Below are 17,080 nucleotides of genomic sequence, written 5' to 3'. Positions count from 1 at the left end.
TTTGGCGCTGTCCTGCTGGGCCCCAAAGACGGAAGGCAGGAAGAAGGAGAGCTCCATTCTTCTCGCCTTTTTCCCGCCTTCCGTCTTTGGGGCACAGCAGGACAGCGCCGAAAACCGCGGCATCGAGCAGAAGCCGGGGGACAGCTGCGAGCGGGAGCCCCAGGAGGGAAGTACCGGCAGCGCCCCGCCCAGCTGAAGCTGCACTGGCGTCGGCGGCAAATGTCCTTTGTGGCCTGGTGGGAGGGGGGGGGATGCAGCGGCCGCAGGCAGTCGCAGGGAGATGGCGGCGGCGAGAGGGAGCTCCAGCTGGGCTGGGGGTTCGGGGGGGCCATGAACGCCGCCCGGAGCCAATGGCTTCTTTTGCGCTTACTTGAATTCCTGCTGCTGGTAAGCGCGCGCGGGTGGCCGGGTGGGAAGGGCGAGGCGCGAGGGGGAGGCAAGTGGAGAAGCGGAGAGAGAGAGAAGTGGACCAAAAGAAAGAAAAGGGAAAGAGAGGGAGGGAAAGAGAAATGGAGAGGAAGGAAGGAGGGAGGGAGGGGAGGGAGGGAGAGAAGGAAGGAAGAGAAAGGAGGGTAGAAAGAGAGGGAGAGAGAGAGGAGAGAGAAAGGAAGAGGAGAGATAGAAAGGAAGAGAGAGAAAGAAAGAGGGATAGAAAGAGAGAGAGAGTGAGAGATGCTCAGTGAGCCTTTCTTTGAAGTTGCCTTTCTTTCTTTCTTTCTTTCTCTCTTTCTCTCTTGCTCTTTCATTCTTTTTTCTTTCTCTTGCTTTCTTTCTTTCTCTTTCTTTCTCTCCTTCCTTCCCTCCTTCCATTTCTTTCATTCCCCCTCTCTATTTTTATTTCTCTTTCATTCTTTCTTTCTCTTTCTTTCTTTCTTTCTTGCTCTTTTTCTTTCTCTCTTTTACCTTCCCTTCCTCTATTTCTTCTTTTCTTTCTCCTTCCTACCTTCTTCCCTCCCTCCCTTCCTTCAGTCCTTCCTCTCTTACTCTCCCCTTTCATAAGTTTCCTTGCTTCCTTCCTCTGTTCCTGTCCCTTCCCCCTTTCTTTCTTTCTTTCTTTCCTTTCTTCCTTCCCTCCCTCCATTTCTTGCTTTCCTTCTCCTTCCTCCCTTGTTTCCTCCCTCATTCCCTTCTTTCACTCCTTCTTCTCTTACTCTCCCCTTTCACACCTTTCCTTGCTTTCTTTGCACCCTTCCTCTGTTCCTGTCCCTTCCCTCTTTCCTTCCTTCCTTCCCACCCTCCGTCCATTCATTCACCCATTCCTCTCTTGATCGCCCCTTTTACCATTCCTTCCTTCCTTCCGATGTGGGCCTGGGCCAGCAGAGTAGTTTGCTTTTGCACCCCGTCTCGAGCTCCCTTGGTGCCAACCCGGCCCTCCCCACTTCAGAGAGAAGGGGGAGAAAGAGAGAGAGAGAAAGAGAAAGAGAGAGATAAAAAGAGAAAGATAGAGGGAGGGAGAGAAAGAGATAGAAAGAGACAAAGAGAGGGGGAGAGAAAGAGAGAGAGAAAGAAAGAGAGAAAGGGAGATACGTACGGCTCTCGCGGAATTATATTTCAAAATATGTGGCGTTTACGGCTCTCTTAGCCAAAAAGGTTCCTGACCCCTGAACTATATCTTTCTTATCAAATGGAGTCAAAGATTGTTCTTACTTAAAGGTTCAAGTTGAGGCAGGTCTGACAGTTCCATTAAAGACTTCCTCCAATAATTTTCTCAAGTCACCAACCAAACTTTAATTATCACCATCTACTCCCTGTTTAAAAGTATTTCTTGTCTCTAACCAGCTGCTGTGGCCTAGAGGCAGTGAGTTTGATCCTAGATAGAGGCAGGTATAAGGGTCTCCTGCTTAGGCAGGGGATTGGACTAGATGACCTGCAAGGGCCTTTCCAACTCTGTTAATCTGATCTAATGCTTCGGAATTTGATTTAAAAATCTGAAGTTTCATATATGTTAGGTTTCCAAAATAATAAACAGGGCCATAGTTGCATAGTTGCATACTCACCAAAAATTCCTCCAACATCAAATAGGGTAGAAAGATCACCTGCCCTTTTGGCATCAAGATGCTCTACCAATGAAAAATAAAAATATAGCAGTAATATTTTCAAGTGCCATAGTATTTCCCAAGAAAGCAGGTACAGCATGTCTAAATTACTTTTTTTGAACTATAACAGAGAGAAACAAATTACTGGATCATTTGGAATCATACTGAACTTTTTTGAATTTCGTCTTGTCTCTAGTATTAAAATAGAGGAATCTCACATATCTGATATTAAACTATATGAAAAGAAAATCTCCTCTGAGATTGCTCTAACATATTTCAATATGAAGTAGCAGATCAAATAGCGGATTGTATGTTTTATTGTTACAAATTCTTTTTAAAATGAAATTTCTTCCTTGTAGTATTAGTCTCTCCTAATTTTTACAAATATGCAACTCATATCTCATTGGGACATCATTTCAGAAATATTTCCTCACTTAAATGGAGAAACAGAATGACCATTGGTTGGCAAAAAAGCAAATGACTTTTGACTTCTTGCCAGCTTCCATATTGAGTTTCCTTCTGGGAAACTGGCAGGGAATATCAGAAAAATTCCTTTCTTCCTCCCTTTCCCCTCTCCATCCTTTTTTAGTTGGCAAGTAAATGGCTGTTGCTGGGTAAATTAGGGAGCAAAGGATTGGAAAACATTCCTAATTTTTATCACACACACCTCAGTTTCTTGTATCTCTCTGTTCTTCCTTACTCCAATCAGCAATTGTTTTTAAAAATAGTTTTCATTGAATTATTAACATTTAAAAACAAGAAAAAAGACACATATACAAAAACTTCCCATCTGTTATTATGCTTTATTTACTACTTTTTGAAAATCACCATTCAAGAAGTATTCAGTTGAGTAAACTTGAGCTTCACTGGATTTTTAATAGCATACGTAGAAAAATTTCAACCATATTAAACTCCCTCTCTCAAATAAGATTTGTGCCAATTTTTTATATGACAGCCTGACATAATTTTTTTAAACTAGGACACTTACCTACATTAGTGATGTATAGTGGTAGCCAGAAAAGAAAAGTGTAGCTGACTAATTTGGCAAATAAAAGGCAGAGAGAGAATTCTACCACTCCCTACAAAAAATGGAAAATAAGATTAATTTGAAAAGAAAAAAACAATAAGCATTTTACTTTGGGCTAATTTTTGTGCAAGGATTTCTGAACAACGTATGTGTCCACTATTATACAAATATTGTTGAATTATAATAGAGGATCATACATAAGCAGCCTATATTTGAGGGGTAGCCATAGATACAAAGCAAACAGCATGGTCTTTAGTCACATACCCCCTATAAATTGACCAATAACATTTATTTCAATATATAGGATAATGGATCCATCAGAAGGTTCTATAGCAAATCAATGAATAAGGTAACATGTATAAAAGCCTTTTGCTTTCATTTGATAGTGACTGTGATCTTGGAATCTTTTGAACTTGCGGGTGGACGGAAGGAGGAATCTTCTTGCATAGTCCATTCTAATTTCTCCTCTCTGTTAAGTGCACAGCACTTTTTGCTAATTAAATGTTACACTGTCTAGACCAGGGGTAGGCAAAGGTGGCTCTTATATGACTTGTGGACTTCAACTCCCAGAATTCCTGACCCCATTGTGCTAGCTCAGGAATTCTGGGAGTTGAAGTCCACATGTCATAGAAGATCCAACTTTGCCCACCCCTTCTCTAGATTAACACCCACTGATGGTAATTCCAAAGCCATTCATTAACAAAAAAACCTGATGGCTTTCTAGGGATCTATAGGATTGATTCAGGTTTTAGTTTCATTAAATCTTCTCTGTTCAAATGAATTATTGTTAAATTGTCAAATTCACTTAGTGGGTTAAATAAAATCTTGTGCTTTCAGTTGGATTTGAAGATCCAGTAGCCTTTTGTACATGTGTACACATATTTTGATACAATAGATCAGATTCTTGAAATCAAAGAGATTCAAATGTGATTGTAAATTTGAATTAGAAATTGGTTGATTTGCATACTTCTAATTGTTTTATTCCCATAATCCTCACATTAAAATTAGAATTTAGAATGATCCCCTACTACCATTACTAGAGAAACTGGCATACTCACAGGTATTTGCAAAGCACCAATGAAACTTATAGCAACATTTCCATTTTCAAAGTGTTCATATCCTCCATTAAGATTCAGTGGTTTTGTGCAATTCTCATTGCCCCGTAGCAGACAGTGCATTTCTGGATCCTATAAAAGACCCCATCAAACTCAGTGTAGGCAGTATTTCTCTTCTCTTTATAAACTAAGCAACTGAAATATTATAATGTATAATAAAAAAAATGACATATTGAAATGTAAGTAATCACCCACCCAAATTAAACACACACTGATACATTGATCTACACAAGGACAAATAAATGAAAATGAAATCTGATTATGAAGAACTGGAACAAATGTGAGCAAAGACTATTTCATTAAGCTGCATAATTTTTTCTATAGCATGCAGATGTTGTACAAGATTTGTAAACTATTTATGAAAGTATTTTAGCTTTACCTGAGATGTACCTGCTATCTTATTGCTTAATGCTGGCTTCAAAATGCTGAATTTACTTGGTCCATTCAGGTAATGTTTCTGAAAGATATTTTAATAGCTGCAATTAAGAAAGATGTAGCAATAGAAGATGGGGAGGGAAGGGCAAAGGAGCTGGGACTGGAGCAACAAGAGAAACAGTAGGTATTGGATTCATTTATGATAGACGGATGATTTGTGCCACCTCTATAAAGAGGATATTAGTAGAAATAAATGGTCTTATTTGGTGTTAATAAATGGGCATATTTTATTTTAACTCATTGTATTTAATTTCATCAATGTTCTATGACTACCCATTCACCAAAGCAACTCTGTGTGGCTAACATAAAATTAAAAACAGTACCAACAAATATGGAAACAGACAAGCAGATATACATCTCTGAGATGACCACAACCAACATCCCAACTAAAATGCCTAGTAGGAAAACTAGGTTTGTAATCCTTTTTGAAAGGTTAGTGGGGAGGGGATAAGACAATGAAATCTGGGAAGGGAGAGATCACTCTAAACCAGTGTTTCCCAACCTGGGGCCCACACACCATAGGGGCTCAATTTGATTTTTAATGGGGGAAATTGGAACCTTATTTAAACCTAGTTAATGGCTTTTTAGGCTTTCTCGGCATGAGTAGGAGTTCACTTTCTGAATAGTAAGAATTATATGTCACCGGGGTGGTGGTGGTGGTGTAGTCAGGATTTTAGAGATGCTTAGGGGCATGACCAAAAAAAGGGCTGAGAACCACTGATTTAAAGGATAAGCACTGTCATAAAGAAGGCAAATTTCCTGGGTCCAACAACATGAAGTTGTTACCGCATGAAGGATCATGACCAGCTTGGAACAGTATTTTATTTATTTATTCAATTTTTATGCTGCCCTTCTCGTTAGACTCAGGGACAAGACAATGTAACCAGAGCTTGTCTCACAAACTACCCACAAAATTTACTTTTCAGAGTAGCAATTTTTGCAGATTTTTTTCTCTTAAGGGTTGTACATAACTGTATCATTGTGCCTACCATTCCTGTCTTACTGTCCTCATTTATCTGTACTTACTTTGCATATGTTTATACATATACCTGCTATCTTGTACATGTTTGACAAACAAACAAATAATAATAATAATAAAGGAGCTAGTCTTGTGTCATGCCGCAGTTTATGGGGGATAATTAGCATCTAAGAATGTACCTGGAAGCCTAATGGAAGTCAGTGAAGCTTTTGAATAGAAGAATTACATGGGCATACTGTGACTTGTGTACAGTACTGTGTTCTGGACTAATTGTGCTTCCCAATGGTCTTTGAGGGCAGGCTGTATGGAAAAAACATTACAGTAATCCAGAGGGAGAACATTTGGGGCATCTTGAAACTATTGAATAAAATCATCTCATCAATTTTGGCTCAGATGCTTAATAAGATAAACCAGTATATACATGTATAGTGTCTTAATCTTTGAGAATTACATAAGTTTTCATGGAACACCAAATTAAAGGAAAAGGAAGCTGAATAAGTTATTTTCCAAGATTGATTTCCCCCCCTAACCTCCCTTCTCTGTCCCCCCCCAAAAAACCCCATCAGTTGTCAGATATTGTTAAAAACACCATTTACTTACAGTTGATGATTTGACTGTACACTTTACATCCTTTGGATCTGAAATTATGCAATAGAAAATATAATTAATTAACATGCATATGGCATGTGTTTCAAAATATTGCAAACTATTGTAATAAAAAACTATTATTGTGAAAGGACACAATAATGGAAAATTGTCATAAGTATGAACCTACATCTAAAATTGTTAAACCTACAGTACATCTAAATTTGGAGATGGGCTAAGGTTACAGATTCTGTCCTATCAGGGGTTTGTTCTAACTTATCTTGCTGCTGGTTCGCTTCTTCCCACATATGTATGTGGTTGTGCCTTATGGGCACACATGCGCTTTGCGCATATGCACGTTGGCAAAAAATCGAAAAAGATTTGACAAACCCCCCCCCTCGAAACAAGATGGTGATGCATGCGCAGTGGTGTAAACTCAGCTTCTGCGCAGAAGAAAAAAGAACCAGAAAAAAATCACCTGCAAAAAAGTAATTTTTTAGAAAATTTAAAAGGATGGCGGCCTCCATGGACTGGCATCAACCAAACCAGTTCCATGACATCATCAGGAGATTGCTACCAGTTCAGGTGAACAAGTCCGAACCAGGAGGAACCGACCTCTGTGTCCGATCCGGGATTCAGTTATATCTTTTAAAGTCTATTTTGTTATTTGACAAAGAAAAGCAAAGACATTTTATTTTATGGCTGTGAATACCATTGATTGTGATTCCAGATGAAAAAATATTTAGAATCTGTATGTATGTGTATGTACACACATACATACAAACATTTTTACACACATACAGGGATGGGCTACTGCCTGGACGGGGGGGGAACGCAGTGGGGTAGCGAAAATGGAGCTCCATCCCAGAGCACGCAATTTGCACTAAAAGATGTTGAAAGAAAATGCAAGGCGTCCTGCATAAGCCACACCCACAATGTGGTAGTGAAGTAGCCCTTCACTGCAATCATACATATACCTATGCAGTGATCCCTCATTTTTCGGGGGGGATGCGTTCCAAGACCACCCGTGAAAAACAAATTTCCGTGAAGTAGAGGAAATATATATTTTTATGTATTTAACAAGTATTTGGACTTTTCAAACCCACCCTTTACATTAAACAGTCGTTCTATAATGTTTCTCAGCTGGAACTACATGTGATATCCTACCAGTTTCTTTAATAGAGTACAGTAGTACTGTAGAAGAATTTTATGAATTTTTAATGGATTTTAATTTTTCAATGGATTTAATGGATTTAAGACCCCTTTGAAAACATGTGAAGTAGCGAATCCGCGAAAGATGAACCGTGAAGTAGCGAGGTAGCAAGGGATTACTGTATACATTTTACGTATAAAAACATTTAAATCCATTTCACCATAGGTACTTACGTTCAATAAGAAACAGGTAGCATATAATCCCCATTAAGGATATTATAATGCCAGGTACCACAAAAGACAAACCCCAGCAGGTTGATACCCAGTAGCCAGCTATTAAGGATCCTAAAATATTTCCTACTGAAGTGTGGGAATTCCATAATCCCATTATCAATCCTCTCCTACAATGAATTTAAAAGAAAAAAGGTTAATGTTCTCACTGGCATTAATCGTCTGCAGTGGGAATATTTGCATATTTAAATTTTCAGACTCTAGAAGACATTCTCCATGTACAGGCAGATTTAAACACAGGATTGCTCTGCATTGTTTTTGGTACCTTTCATAAATTTCACACTAAGCTGGGAATTAATTTGTTTTTGTGGTTCCACATCATAGCAGTATGCACCAATGTACCAATCCTGAATTGTTAGCTTTATATTCTTGAATTCAGAGCCATATGTAGCACTCTCTTTTCTTATTTTTGCCCACAACTACCCTGTAATATATATATTGAATTGAGAACAAGTGAGATTCTGGCTTAGCAAAAGGGAAATTAAAATGAATCAAATCTGTGAATATGATACAGTCCATGGCTTGGGCTGACTGATTTTTTACAAGCTCCATTGCTCGAGGACCATTCTCCAAGACATTAATTGTGATCTAGATCAGTGTTTCCCAACCTTGGCAACTTGAAGATATTTGGACTTCAACTGCCAGAATTCCCCAGCCAGCGAATGCTGGCTGGGGAATTCTGGGAGTTGAAGTCCAGATAGCTTCAATTTGCCAAGGTTGGGAAACACTGATCTAGAGAGCCAATCAGTAGCATGTACTGTATTGTTAAAGGAGGAGCACAATTCTGAAGGATGAGAACAGTGTCTAATGCATGCTTCATCCATAAGCGCACATATAGGTACATTGGCACATATTGCTGGCTACATTTTAGGGTTTCTTTTCAGGATACACGTGACACTAAGCCAGTAGGCTTGCAACACACCTTTTCTTTTTTTAACCAGCAAGCAAAAATAAAAATCTATGATTTGTTTCACAATATCATTTTTATTACAAGCAAAACCTGTAATAAACTTCAACCTGCCATCTCTAATCGCAGCCTTTGAGGGAACCTAGGAGTTCAAGGATTCATGGATTCTGCTTATTCAGAGCCTGATTCACACAGGCCTGCCTTTTGTCTCATGGCAATGGCATGGGTGACCCAGAGCCATACTATATAATCATCAGTCCTTTGTGATGGACAGACCAGTCCATTAACCTTGGATATTAATTCATTTCCCTCCACTGTAGGGAGGCCAGTTCTATTTGATAGGTTCACCCCAGGTACTTAAAAGATTAGATAGAGTTTCAGAGGAAACTTGAGCTTGTCACTGAAACATTGATAAGAATATTCAACCAGGACCTTTGCTGCCAGTAGAATGGGAGAGCAATAGATTTGAATCACATTGTGACTCTATGTGTTGTGTCCAAAGAACAGTTAGGTTTTGTACCCGCCCCACATTCTTTGGGCGGGAAAATATTGTAACCTGATTGGTTGGCTCAGCCTGGCAGCCCGGCATATAAATAGCTGCCAGGCACTGTCATGTTGTTCTTGTTCTATTTCTGTAACTGTTATACACTGTTAATAAAGAATCGTTCTTACCCAAGTCTGCAATCCTTCACTCTGCTAAGGATCTAACAATTGGCGACAAGGAAATGTGCACCACCAGACAAGGTAACCAGGGAATTCCCCCTACTGCCTCGGGTATCCCTGACCACCTTTACCGCCGTGCCATCGCCGCGCCATTGGCCACCGCCGCCGAGCTCCTTATCTGCTCCGCGGCCAGGGAAACCCCCTCAATATCGTCACTGAGGTTTCCCTGCCGCCCACGCAGCCGCTGCTGAGCCTCAGCCGTTCGGCGGCACAGACCTTGCTGGGACCTCTAGTTTATAGATGACCTCCAAAAGACCAAAAGAGATGTTTATAGGACCATTGGAGGAAGACAAAGTATGACCCCAATATAGATAAGAATCTTTCTTAAATCGCACATGCACACTGCATTTGACTCAATTGTGATTTTCACAATTGCGCGGGCAAGTCTATACAATTTTCTTGCACATACTTGCAAGTTTTTTCAGAAGGGGTTTGCTATTGCCGCTTTCCTAGGGCTGAGAGAAAGAGATTAGCCCAGCTGGATGTCCATGTGCCGCCTCTATGTTGGTTGAGGCAGGCAGGATTCCCTTGAGTACCATTTGTTGGGTGTCAAGGGAAAGGGAGGGTTTTGCCTTCTTTTTCTGCTCAAGATCCCCATGTACAATTGGTGGGCCACCGTGGGACACAGAATGCTGGACTTGATGGGCTTTGGCCTGATTCAGCATGGCTCTTATGTTCTTACGTTCTTATGGTTTTGTGCTTAAGAGAGGAATAGAACTCACAGTTTATTGCTTTCTACCCTACATCAAACTGGCTCTCTCTTAAAGATTACCTATAGCAAAGCATGCCCCTGCTTTTATTTTATCCTTTGAGTGTCATTCACTTGCTCTGTTCAGGCTAACTTGCTCCTTTCTGATAAAGAGGAGAGAGTACAGACAGACTGCTACAATCACCATTTGTGTTGAATTATTGATGAGATATGGCCTTATGTAGCCACTTCTCTCTACACTACACAAGCTGGCAGTCATGGCCAAGAGTCTTTGTTCAACTGTGGGAATGCCTCTACCTGATGCTTATCTCTCCATCCCACAATGTTTTAGTAGGGTAGGTATGCTCTGGGATTGTTCTTAGAAACAACATCATCTGATGGGACAGGGGAAGTATTCTCTTTTCACTGTAGCATCTGCCTTCTGGAACAATATCTCACTTCCCCACTTCCTTATTTAGTGGGACCCAATCCCTTTAATTTTTAGGACAACCCTAAGAAATTGGGGCCAAGTTGGTTGATGTAAAGTAAGTTTCAGTTTCTGGTTGGCTATTAATTTCAGTTAATGCTTTTAAGTATACTGATTTATTATCTGTTTATTCTGTTGTTTGCTTATTATCCAGTGTGCAGGATTGTGTTGTTCATTAGGACAGCCAACACACTGGACATTTCATTCATATATAAAGGAGAATTCATTTCACAATTCTATGGCTAAAACACAACATTTATAATATATGAGTTTACCCATGTGATAAAGCATTCTTTTATTAGAATTAGTTCCTTGGCCTTTATCGAAAGATTTATCCTCCCTACCCAGAGAGAGAAAAACAGAGACTTTACCTTCCTTTTCCAAACCAGTTGCCAATGCAGGTGACCACACTCGGCCAGCCAGTAGTTTGTACCAATCCATTGGCTACCTGAAAAGTTTTTAATGGCAAAGGTTATCCTGCAGCAAAATATTTCATAGTTACAATATATATACAATAAGCTAATATTAAATATAATGTTTAAATTTATGGTACACATTCCAGAAAAAAAATATTATTCATTAACACAATAAATCAGCCACATCTTAGGTCCCATAGTTGCACTACTCTTTTCTGTCAATACTATATCAAATTAGCTATTATAATTTGACCTCTCTGGGTCATTTTGAAGCACATGGAGTAATTGCTATGCAACAGAAGGGTGTGTACTATGTGATATCTTTATTCTCCAACTATTTGATTGAAGGAGTTGCCGTGCCAAAGGTGCAAAAGCAATAAAAGTGAAAGGAGCATTGATTTATGCATGACCCATGAAGAGAACAAATAATCAAGCATTATTTAGTTCTGAAGCAGGTAGTAATCTTCTCAGTTATTAAATAGTGCAGATGACAGAAAATGCAACATCTTTTGGACTATATTAGGCATCTTCTGTTTTACCAAAGATTTATGTTTCTCATTAGGAAATGTGTAAGAATAAGAATTGAAGCCAGCATTTTCTTGAAAGATAACAACAACAACAACAACAACAACAACAACAACAACAACAACAATGTTTGCCAAAGAACAGAAGAGATTTTCCTTGGTAACTTTTATAAAATGTACTTTTTGCTATGCAGAATGTTCAATGAAAGCAGGAATCACTAAGATTGAACTGAAGAAATCTAATATCATAACACCTTTATACAAAACTAAAATCTGATCACATTTTGGCATGGAATACACTGGTTTGGTCAGTGTATTTCAAGAAAGCATGGACCTGTTCTGCATGGGGGAGGGGGGGAGGCTGTTATTGTTGCAATGGATTTCTCAACGTTTAACTAGTTTTTCTCATCATTCCTATCACCCATTTCCTCCCATGTTGACTGTATGACTGTAACTTGTTGCTTATATCCTAAGATTTTTATTAATATTGCTTCTTCATTGCTTATTTGACCCCTATGACAATCATTAAGTGTCGTACCACATGATTCTTGACAAATGTATATTTTATTTTATGTACGCTGAGAGCATATGCACCAAGACAAATTCCTTGTGTGTCCAATCACACTTGGCCAATAAAATTCTATTCTATTCTATTCTATAATATGTATTTTGGTCCTTTTTAAAAATTCACATTATTTTCAATGTTTTTGTTTAGCTTTGTTTTGCCTTTATTCAATTTTTTTTCTTTTGGATTTTGAATGTTTTATTTTTTTAATAAAATAAAATTGTTTTTTTTTTAAAAAAGAATTAGATGAGCCATTTAAGATCATGTAATCAATAGTTACGTAATAATAGCATTAAAATGCCTCCAAACTATTGTTGAGGGACATCAACCAGAAATGCAGCATGCATTTATATTCTTAGGCTGTTTTCGAGAAGTTTGGAAAAATAAACTCGTCATGCTTACCTGAGCAATGATGTAGAACCACAAACTATGTATGTTACAGAAATAGCCAATTCCAAATAATGCAGTGAAGAATCCACTGGCAAGCATCCCACCACTGAGATAGTATCGAATAGGCAAACGCTCTCCTATTATGCCACTTTAAATTAAGGTTAAAAAGAAGATTAATTTTGAATGCATATTTAACTAAACTAATAATAACCATAACTCTCTGAAAACTAAAACATTACAAATTATTAAAATCCTCACAATATAGATTTTGAATTTAATTTTAACAGTATTTTTCCAAGATTATTAAAAAGTTTCCAGTATAATCAGGTCCAAAATATCTATGATACCAAAGGATAGCATGGTGAGAATCACTACTATTTTCCAACATGAAGATGTAGGAAAGGGGCACAGAGGCTTTGAAAAGCAAATAACAGGATGACAATTATTTTCAAATAATTAAACCATGGGTTTTTGAATGGCTTAGACAAATACTTTTTAGTGGACTCTATTTTACGTATTTACCATATTTTTTGGACTATAAGACGTAATTCAAGAAGGAAAACAAGAAAAAATAGATGTTGTTCTCCATGTGTCATGTTTTTACTCTCCCCAGGCCCAAGAAGCATTATGCAGTGCTCTGCACGACCTGTTTTCAACAAAAATGGACCCATTTTTGGCCTGCAGATGCTTCTGGAAGCGAGGGAGGGTGAAAACATGATGCACAGAGGACTTGAGAGCCCCAAAACGCCTCTATTTTGTCTATAAGATGCACTTAAATTTTCACCCACTTTTAGGGGGTTGTGGGGGGGGTGCGTCCTATACTCTGACAAATACGAGGGCATATAAAACTGGCTTAAAATGAATTACTTTATTCAACCCAAAATACTTTTCTTACTTTTTCAAAATGGAACTCTATAGCTTAGAAATAGCAGCAAGAATCAGAGGCATCTGAAACATTTTGGAAAGTTTACAGAGAACTGAATCAATGTCAGTTCTTGCCCAAAACACATTTGAATTCATGAGGTCATATTTCTTTCAACTTTAATTACAATAGGAAATATTTAATGTTTTGATTTGGTTCTTTTAACATTTCTCATTCAGTAATATTCCTTTTGCTTCCCAGAAACCTGCTGACCAAAATCAACAATGGCATAATATTCTGTATTGCCGCACTGAACTTATGAGGCAAGATAAAGAGTAAGAAAATGTACCTGAGATACATTCCGACAGCATAAGCACAGAGAAATGAGTAATCCAGGGCTCCCAATAACTGCTTGTAGTTGCTTTTATCTAGGAATACACACACACACATATATACCAGTTCAAGGGACCGAAGTGCTTAAATACAAATAACCTTTAAAAATAGTAATTATCTACCTGTAATCATATTTGTTTTTTGTATAAAAATGGCTTCAAATAATTTAAAGAGAAAATAATTTTCTGAAGATCAAATTATAGTAAAAGAACATAACAATTATACCATTATACAAATGGAAATTATGCAGTTTAAAATGATCTTTCATATCTAACTTTTAAAATGTGTCTAAATAATACCATTCCTGCATAACATGTTCATATTCAGTAAATGCATTGGGAAAAGAAGGATATGTGCTGGCTTTGTATATTCAGCTAAACCTGTGCCAAGAACAAAGTGCTTAAACTGTATTTGTACTATTTGCCAAAAGGGATGCACAATACAGTACCATCTACTAAATCCTGGAGATGTGATGAAGGGTTGTAGTTTTATGTTATTATCACACTTGCCCTTGAATAGGTCATGTGAACAACATTGCTAGCATTTGCCTGAACTGGGAAGGAAAAGGGAATGTAATTAATTTTAAACTTCTACATTACTAATCTTTACAACGTTCAGGTAAAATAATGTAGCTCGGTTTTTTGCATTACAAACAGGTATTTTTAAAAAAATGCTTACCTGAACTTCTTAATGTTCTTGACTTATTTCAAAAAGCATTTTCTTCTTATAAGTTTAAAAAGTTCAGGTAAGGATATGTTTAGAATAAAATTGATAGAGAAAAATCCTATACACTTTTCCAATTGTCCTATTTCAAACAGTGTTTTACTTCATTTGTTTGCTATTTATTATGGTTGTTTGCACAGTCAGATAGATGATTAGACTGGATCCTCTCCAAGGATTTGGCATTAGGTAGATGCTGTTGTTTGGAGGTGTTAAAGTTACTGTTTGCAGGATGTATGATGTTGCAAATATAGTTTCCAATGGCAATTGATAGGTAGCAATTGTTGTCAATTCCAATGGTGTTTTTTATTATTATTATTATTATTATTATTATTATTATTATTATTATTATTATACACAGCAAACAAAATAACTATGCTGAATTTCGTATTTTATCACCAGTCGGGTGCTTCCCAAGCACCTAGGACTGCATTATTATTATTATTATTATTATTATTGTTGTTGTTGTTGTTGTTATTATTTGTTACAATCAACCAGATGTTCAGACTGGATCTAGCATTTTTGTCTGCTTTCTCAAGGCCTTTGATAGGCAGATATGAATGCTTGAAAGTATTATAGATATCATTGTAGGATGTAAGCAGTTCTAAGTAAAGCTACTTTTTATAATTGACTGATGGTGAATTTATCAATTCTGATGGTGTTCAAGCAATGCTCCAATTTGGGGTTCATTTGCCATTCAAGGCACATTATGGTTGGTTGCACACTCTTCATTATTATTATCAGAGGTAGAGAGACCTACACACCAAAAGGTTCCCAGCCACAGCGAGAATCATTAAATAATGTTTTAGCAGATGAAATGTGGATGGCATCTTCTTCATAGCTATTCCGCTCAATAATTTGAAGAGTAGTACAGTGTTTATGTAGTTCTCCCTAAATTAAAGTGGGAGAGAAAGAAAATGCTGTTGAATATTTTATTTTACTGAATCTTTACCTTACTGGAACAAGCTATCAGACACTGGTAAATATATTTAAAATGAAATTAAATAAGTTATTTTATACTACATTATTTCAAAAATTGATAAGACTGATTCAATCTTTCAAATTTTAAACAACACGCATTATTCAGTTTGAGACTTATCTGGCATAGTATTTATTATAAAATTAAATATAAGTTAATCATTTCATTTCTTGATTATTAACTTTTATGGATTATATTTTTTTCTTTGTTGGATATATTTACTTTTTAGTTTCTCTGATTGTTGATTGCCCAGAATCTTGTTTGAGATGGGTGACCATATAAATTTAATGAATGAATGAAAAGTTGTCTTACCCAGTTTTATTTTAAAACTTGATAAGGCTAATTCAGATAGATTATAACTTTTATGTTAATCACAAAACTTGATAAAGCTAATTAGCCATGTGAAAAGGTAAATGAAAAGCTTAAAAGGATTTGGACAGCTTTTAAGAGAATATCCAACATGATTTTCCAGATAAATTCATCACAACATACCTGTATCCTTACAAACATCCTAAATGCACATTTATAATATTTCAAACATAGTGTGACATCAAGCAAAATAAAGCCCTTTTGGGATATATACACAAGTTTTACATATCTTTGAATATAGCATTTTTGTAGAATGTTAAGCAAATAATAGTTTGTTATGAATATTTTATGTAGTTTTATTACTGTAAATTTATCTAATTCTAATTATCATCCAACATTTTTAGAGATCTACTGCACTGCCACGTACAGAAGATAAACATATAGTTCCTTGTTTGACATCATCAGGATATAGAAAAAACTTACTTCCTTTTTGCTTACCTTAACTATACTGATTGGCTTCCTTGATAAATGAAAACTAACATACAGCATGAAAGTCAAGACAAATATGAAAGCCCTATACCTGTAACAAAACAAACATTTCATACTTTGCAGATATTTTATTTGGCAGAAATACATTAGCAATTATTTTAGATTGTTGTATTAGAGAAATGCAGATAAAATCAGTTAAGTAATTTTCCATTTGACTTACACAATTTTCAGAGTGTAACAAGTAAAAGGTAGCTTGTCATTAAAAAGAAACAGAAGGATATTTGCCATTGATTAGAGAGTTACATAAAAACATATTTCATGAGTACATTTCCACAAAGATTAATAATTTAAGCTTTAGCAGATCTCAGGTATAGTCACTCAGAAGTTGTGCATCAGTCACAAACACTGCTGGATTAGAATAGCTTCCAGGTGGTCTGAAAATTGATTCATGGCCAAGGAGAGTAATAATAAAATGGGCAATTTTTCAATCAATGGCTGTGATTTTTCAAAATATTGTCTAGTTATAAATATCATCTAATCTCTACGCTATGAAAAACTTCGTTTGTGTTTTGTATACCAAGACAGTAAAGATTATATGACTTTCTACCTAGTTAACTGACAATCTCATATATACTTGCACTCAATGGTTCTGATCTAAAAAACTCCACCTAGTTTATGGATCATGGCTACTGATGGGCGAACCCAACGGTGTTCGGGTTCGGCAAGTTCGGCCGAATTTTACGCAAAATTCGGCCGAACCTGAACCCAAACTCGAACCCGAACGGGGAATCCCTCCCATGAAGAGATTCCGGGGACGGAGCTTTGATATCACCGGCAGGTTGCTAAGGGCGCCAAGGTGATCACTTCCTGGATTCCATGGAATCCAGGAAGTGATCACCTTGGCGTCCTTAGCAACCTGCCGGTGACGTCAAAGCTCCGAACGCAGAACTCGACCCCGAACTTTGGAAAAATTTCGGGTTTGTGTTCGGCATACCAAACACCGCAAAA

The 17,080-nt window shown here is 37.3% G+C and overlaps 1 protein-coding gene across 2 annotated transcripts in view; it reads right to left on the bottom strand.

The window, feature by feature from the left end:
• Positions 1-17,080, bottom strand: part of SLC37A1 (solute carrier family 37 member 1) — a 40,084-nt gene that overhangs the window by 18,884 nt on the left and 4,120 nt on the right. For both annotated transcript variants that reach the window (XM_070750479.1, XM_070750480.1), the window contains exons 3-13: positions 16,082-16,163; positions 15,060-15,186; positions 13,532-13,610; positions 12,333-12,468; positions 10,797-10,873; positions 7,564-7,730; positions 6,193-6,230; positions 4,558-4,635; positions 4,122-4,250; positions 3,025-3,115; positions 1,998-2,060 (exon numbers count right to left, since the gene is read on the bottom strand). In XM_070750479.1, coding sequence (XP_070606580.1) covers positions 1,998-2,060; positions 3,025-3,115; positions 4,122-4,250; positions 4,558-4,635; positions 6,193-6,230; positions 7,564-7,730; positions 10,797-10,873; positions 12,333-12,468; positions 13,532-13,610; positions 15,060-15,186; positions 16,082-16,163 — 1,067 coding nt within the window. The remainder of the gene's footprint in view (positions 1-1,997; positions 2,061-3,024; positions 3,116-4,121; positions 4,251-4,557; positions 4,636-6,192; positions 6,231-7,563; positions 7,731-10,796; positions 10,874-12,332; positions 12,469-13,531; positions 13,611-15,059; positions 15,187-16,081; positions 16,164-17,080) is intronic.

This window comes from Erythrolamprus reginae, chromosome 4 (assembly GCF_031021105.1).
Source record: "Erythrolamprus reginae isolate rEryReg1 chromosome 4, rEryReg1.hap1, whole genome shotgun sequence".
Lineage (NCBI taxonomy): Eukaryota > Metazoa > Chordata > Lepidosauria > Squamata > Dipsadidae > Erythrolamprus > Erythrolamprus reginae.
The sequence above is the reverse complement of the archived record's forward strand: the minus strand, read 5'-3'. Positions and strand labels throughout refer to the sequence as shown.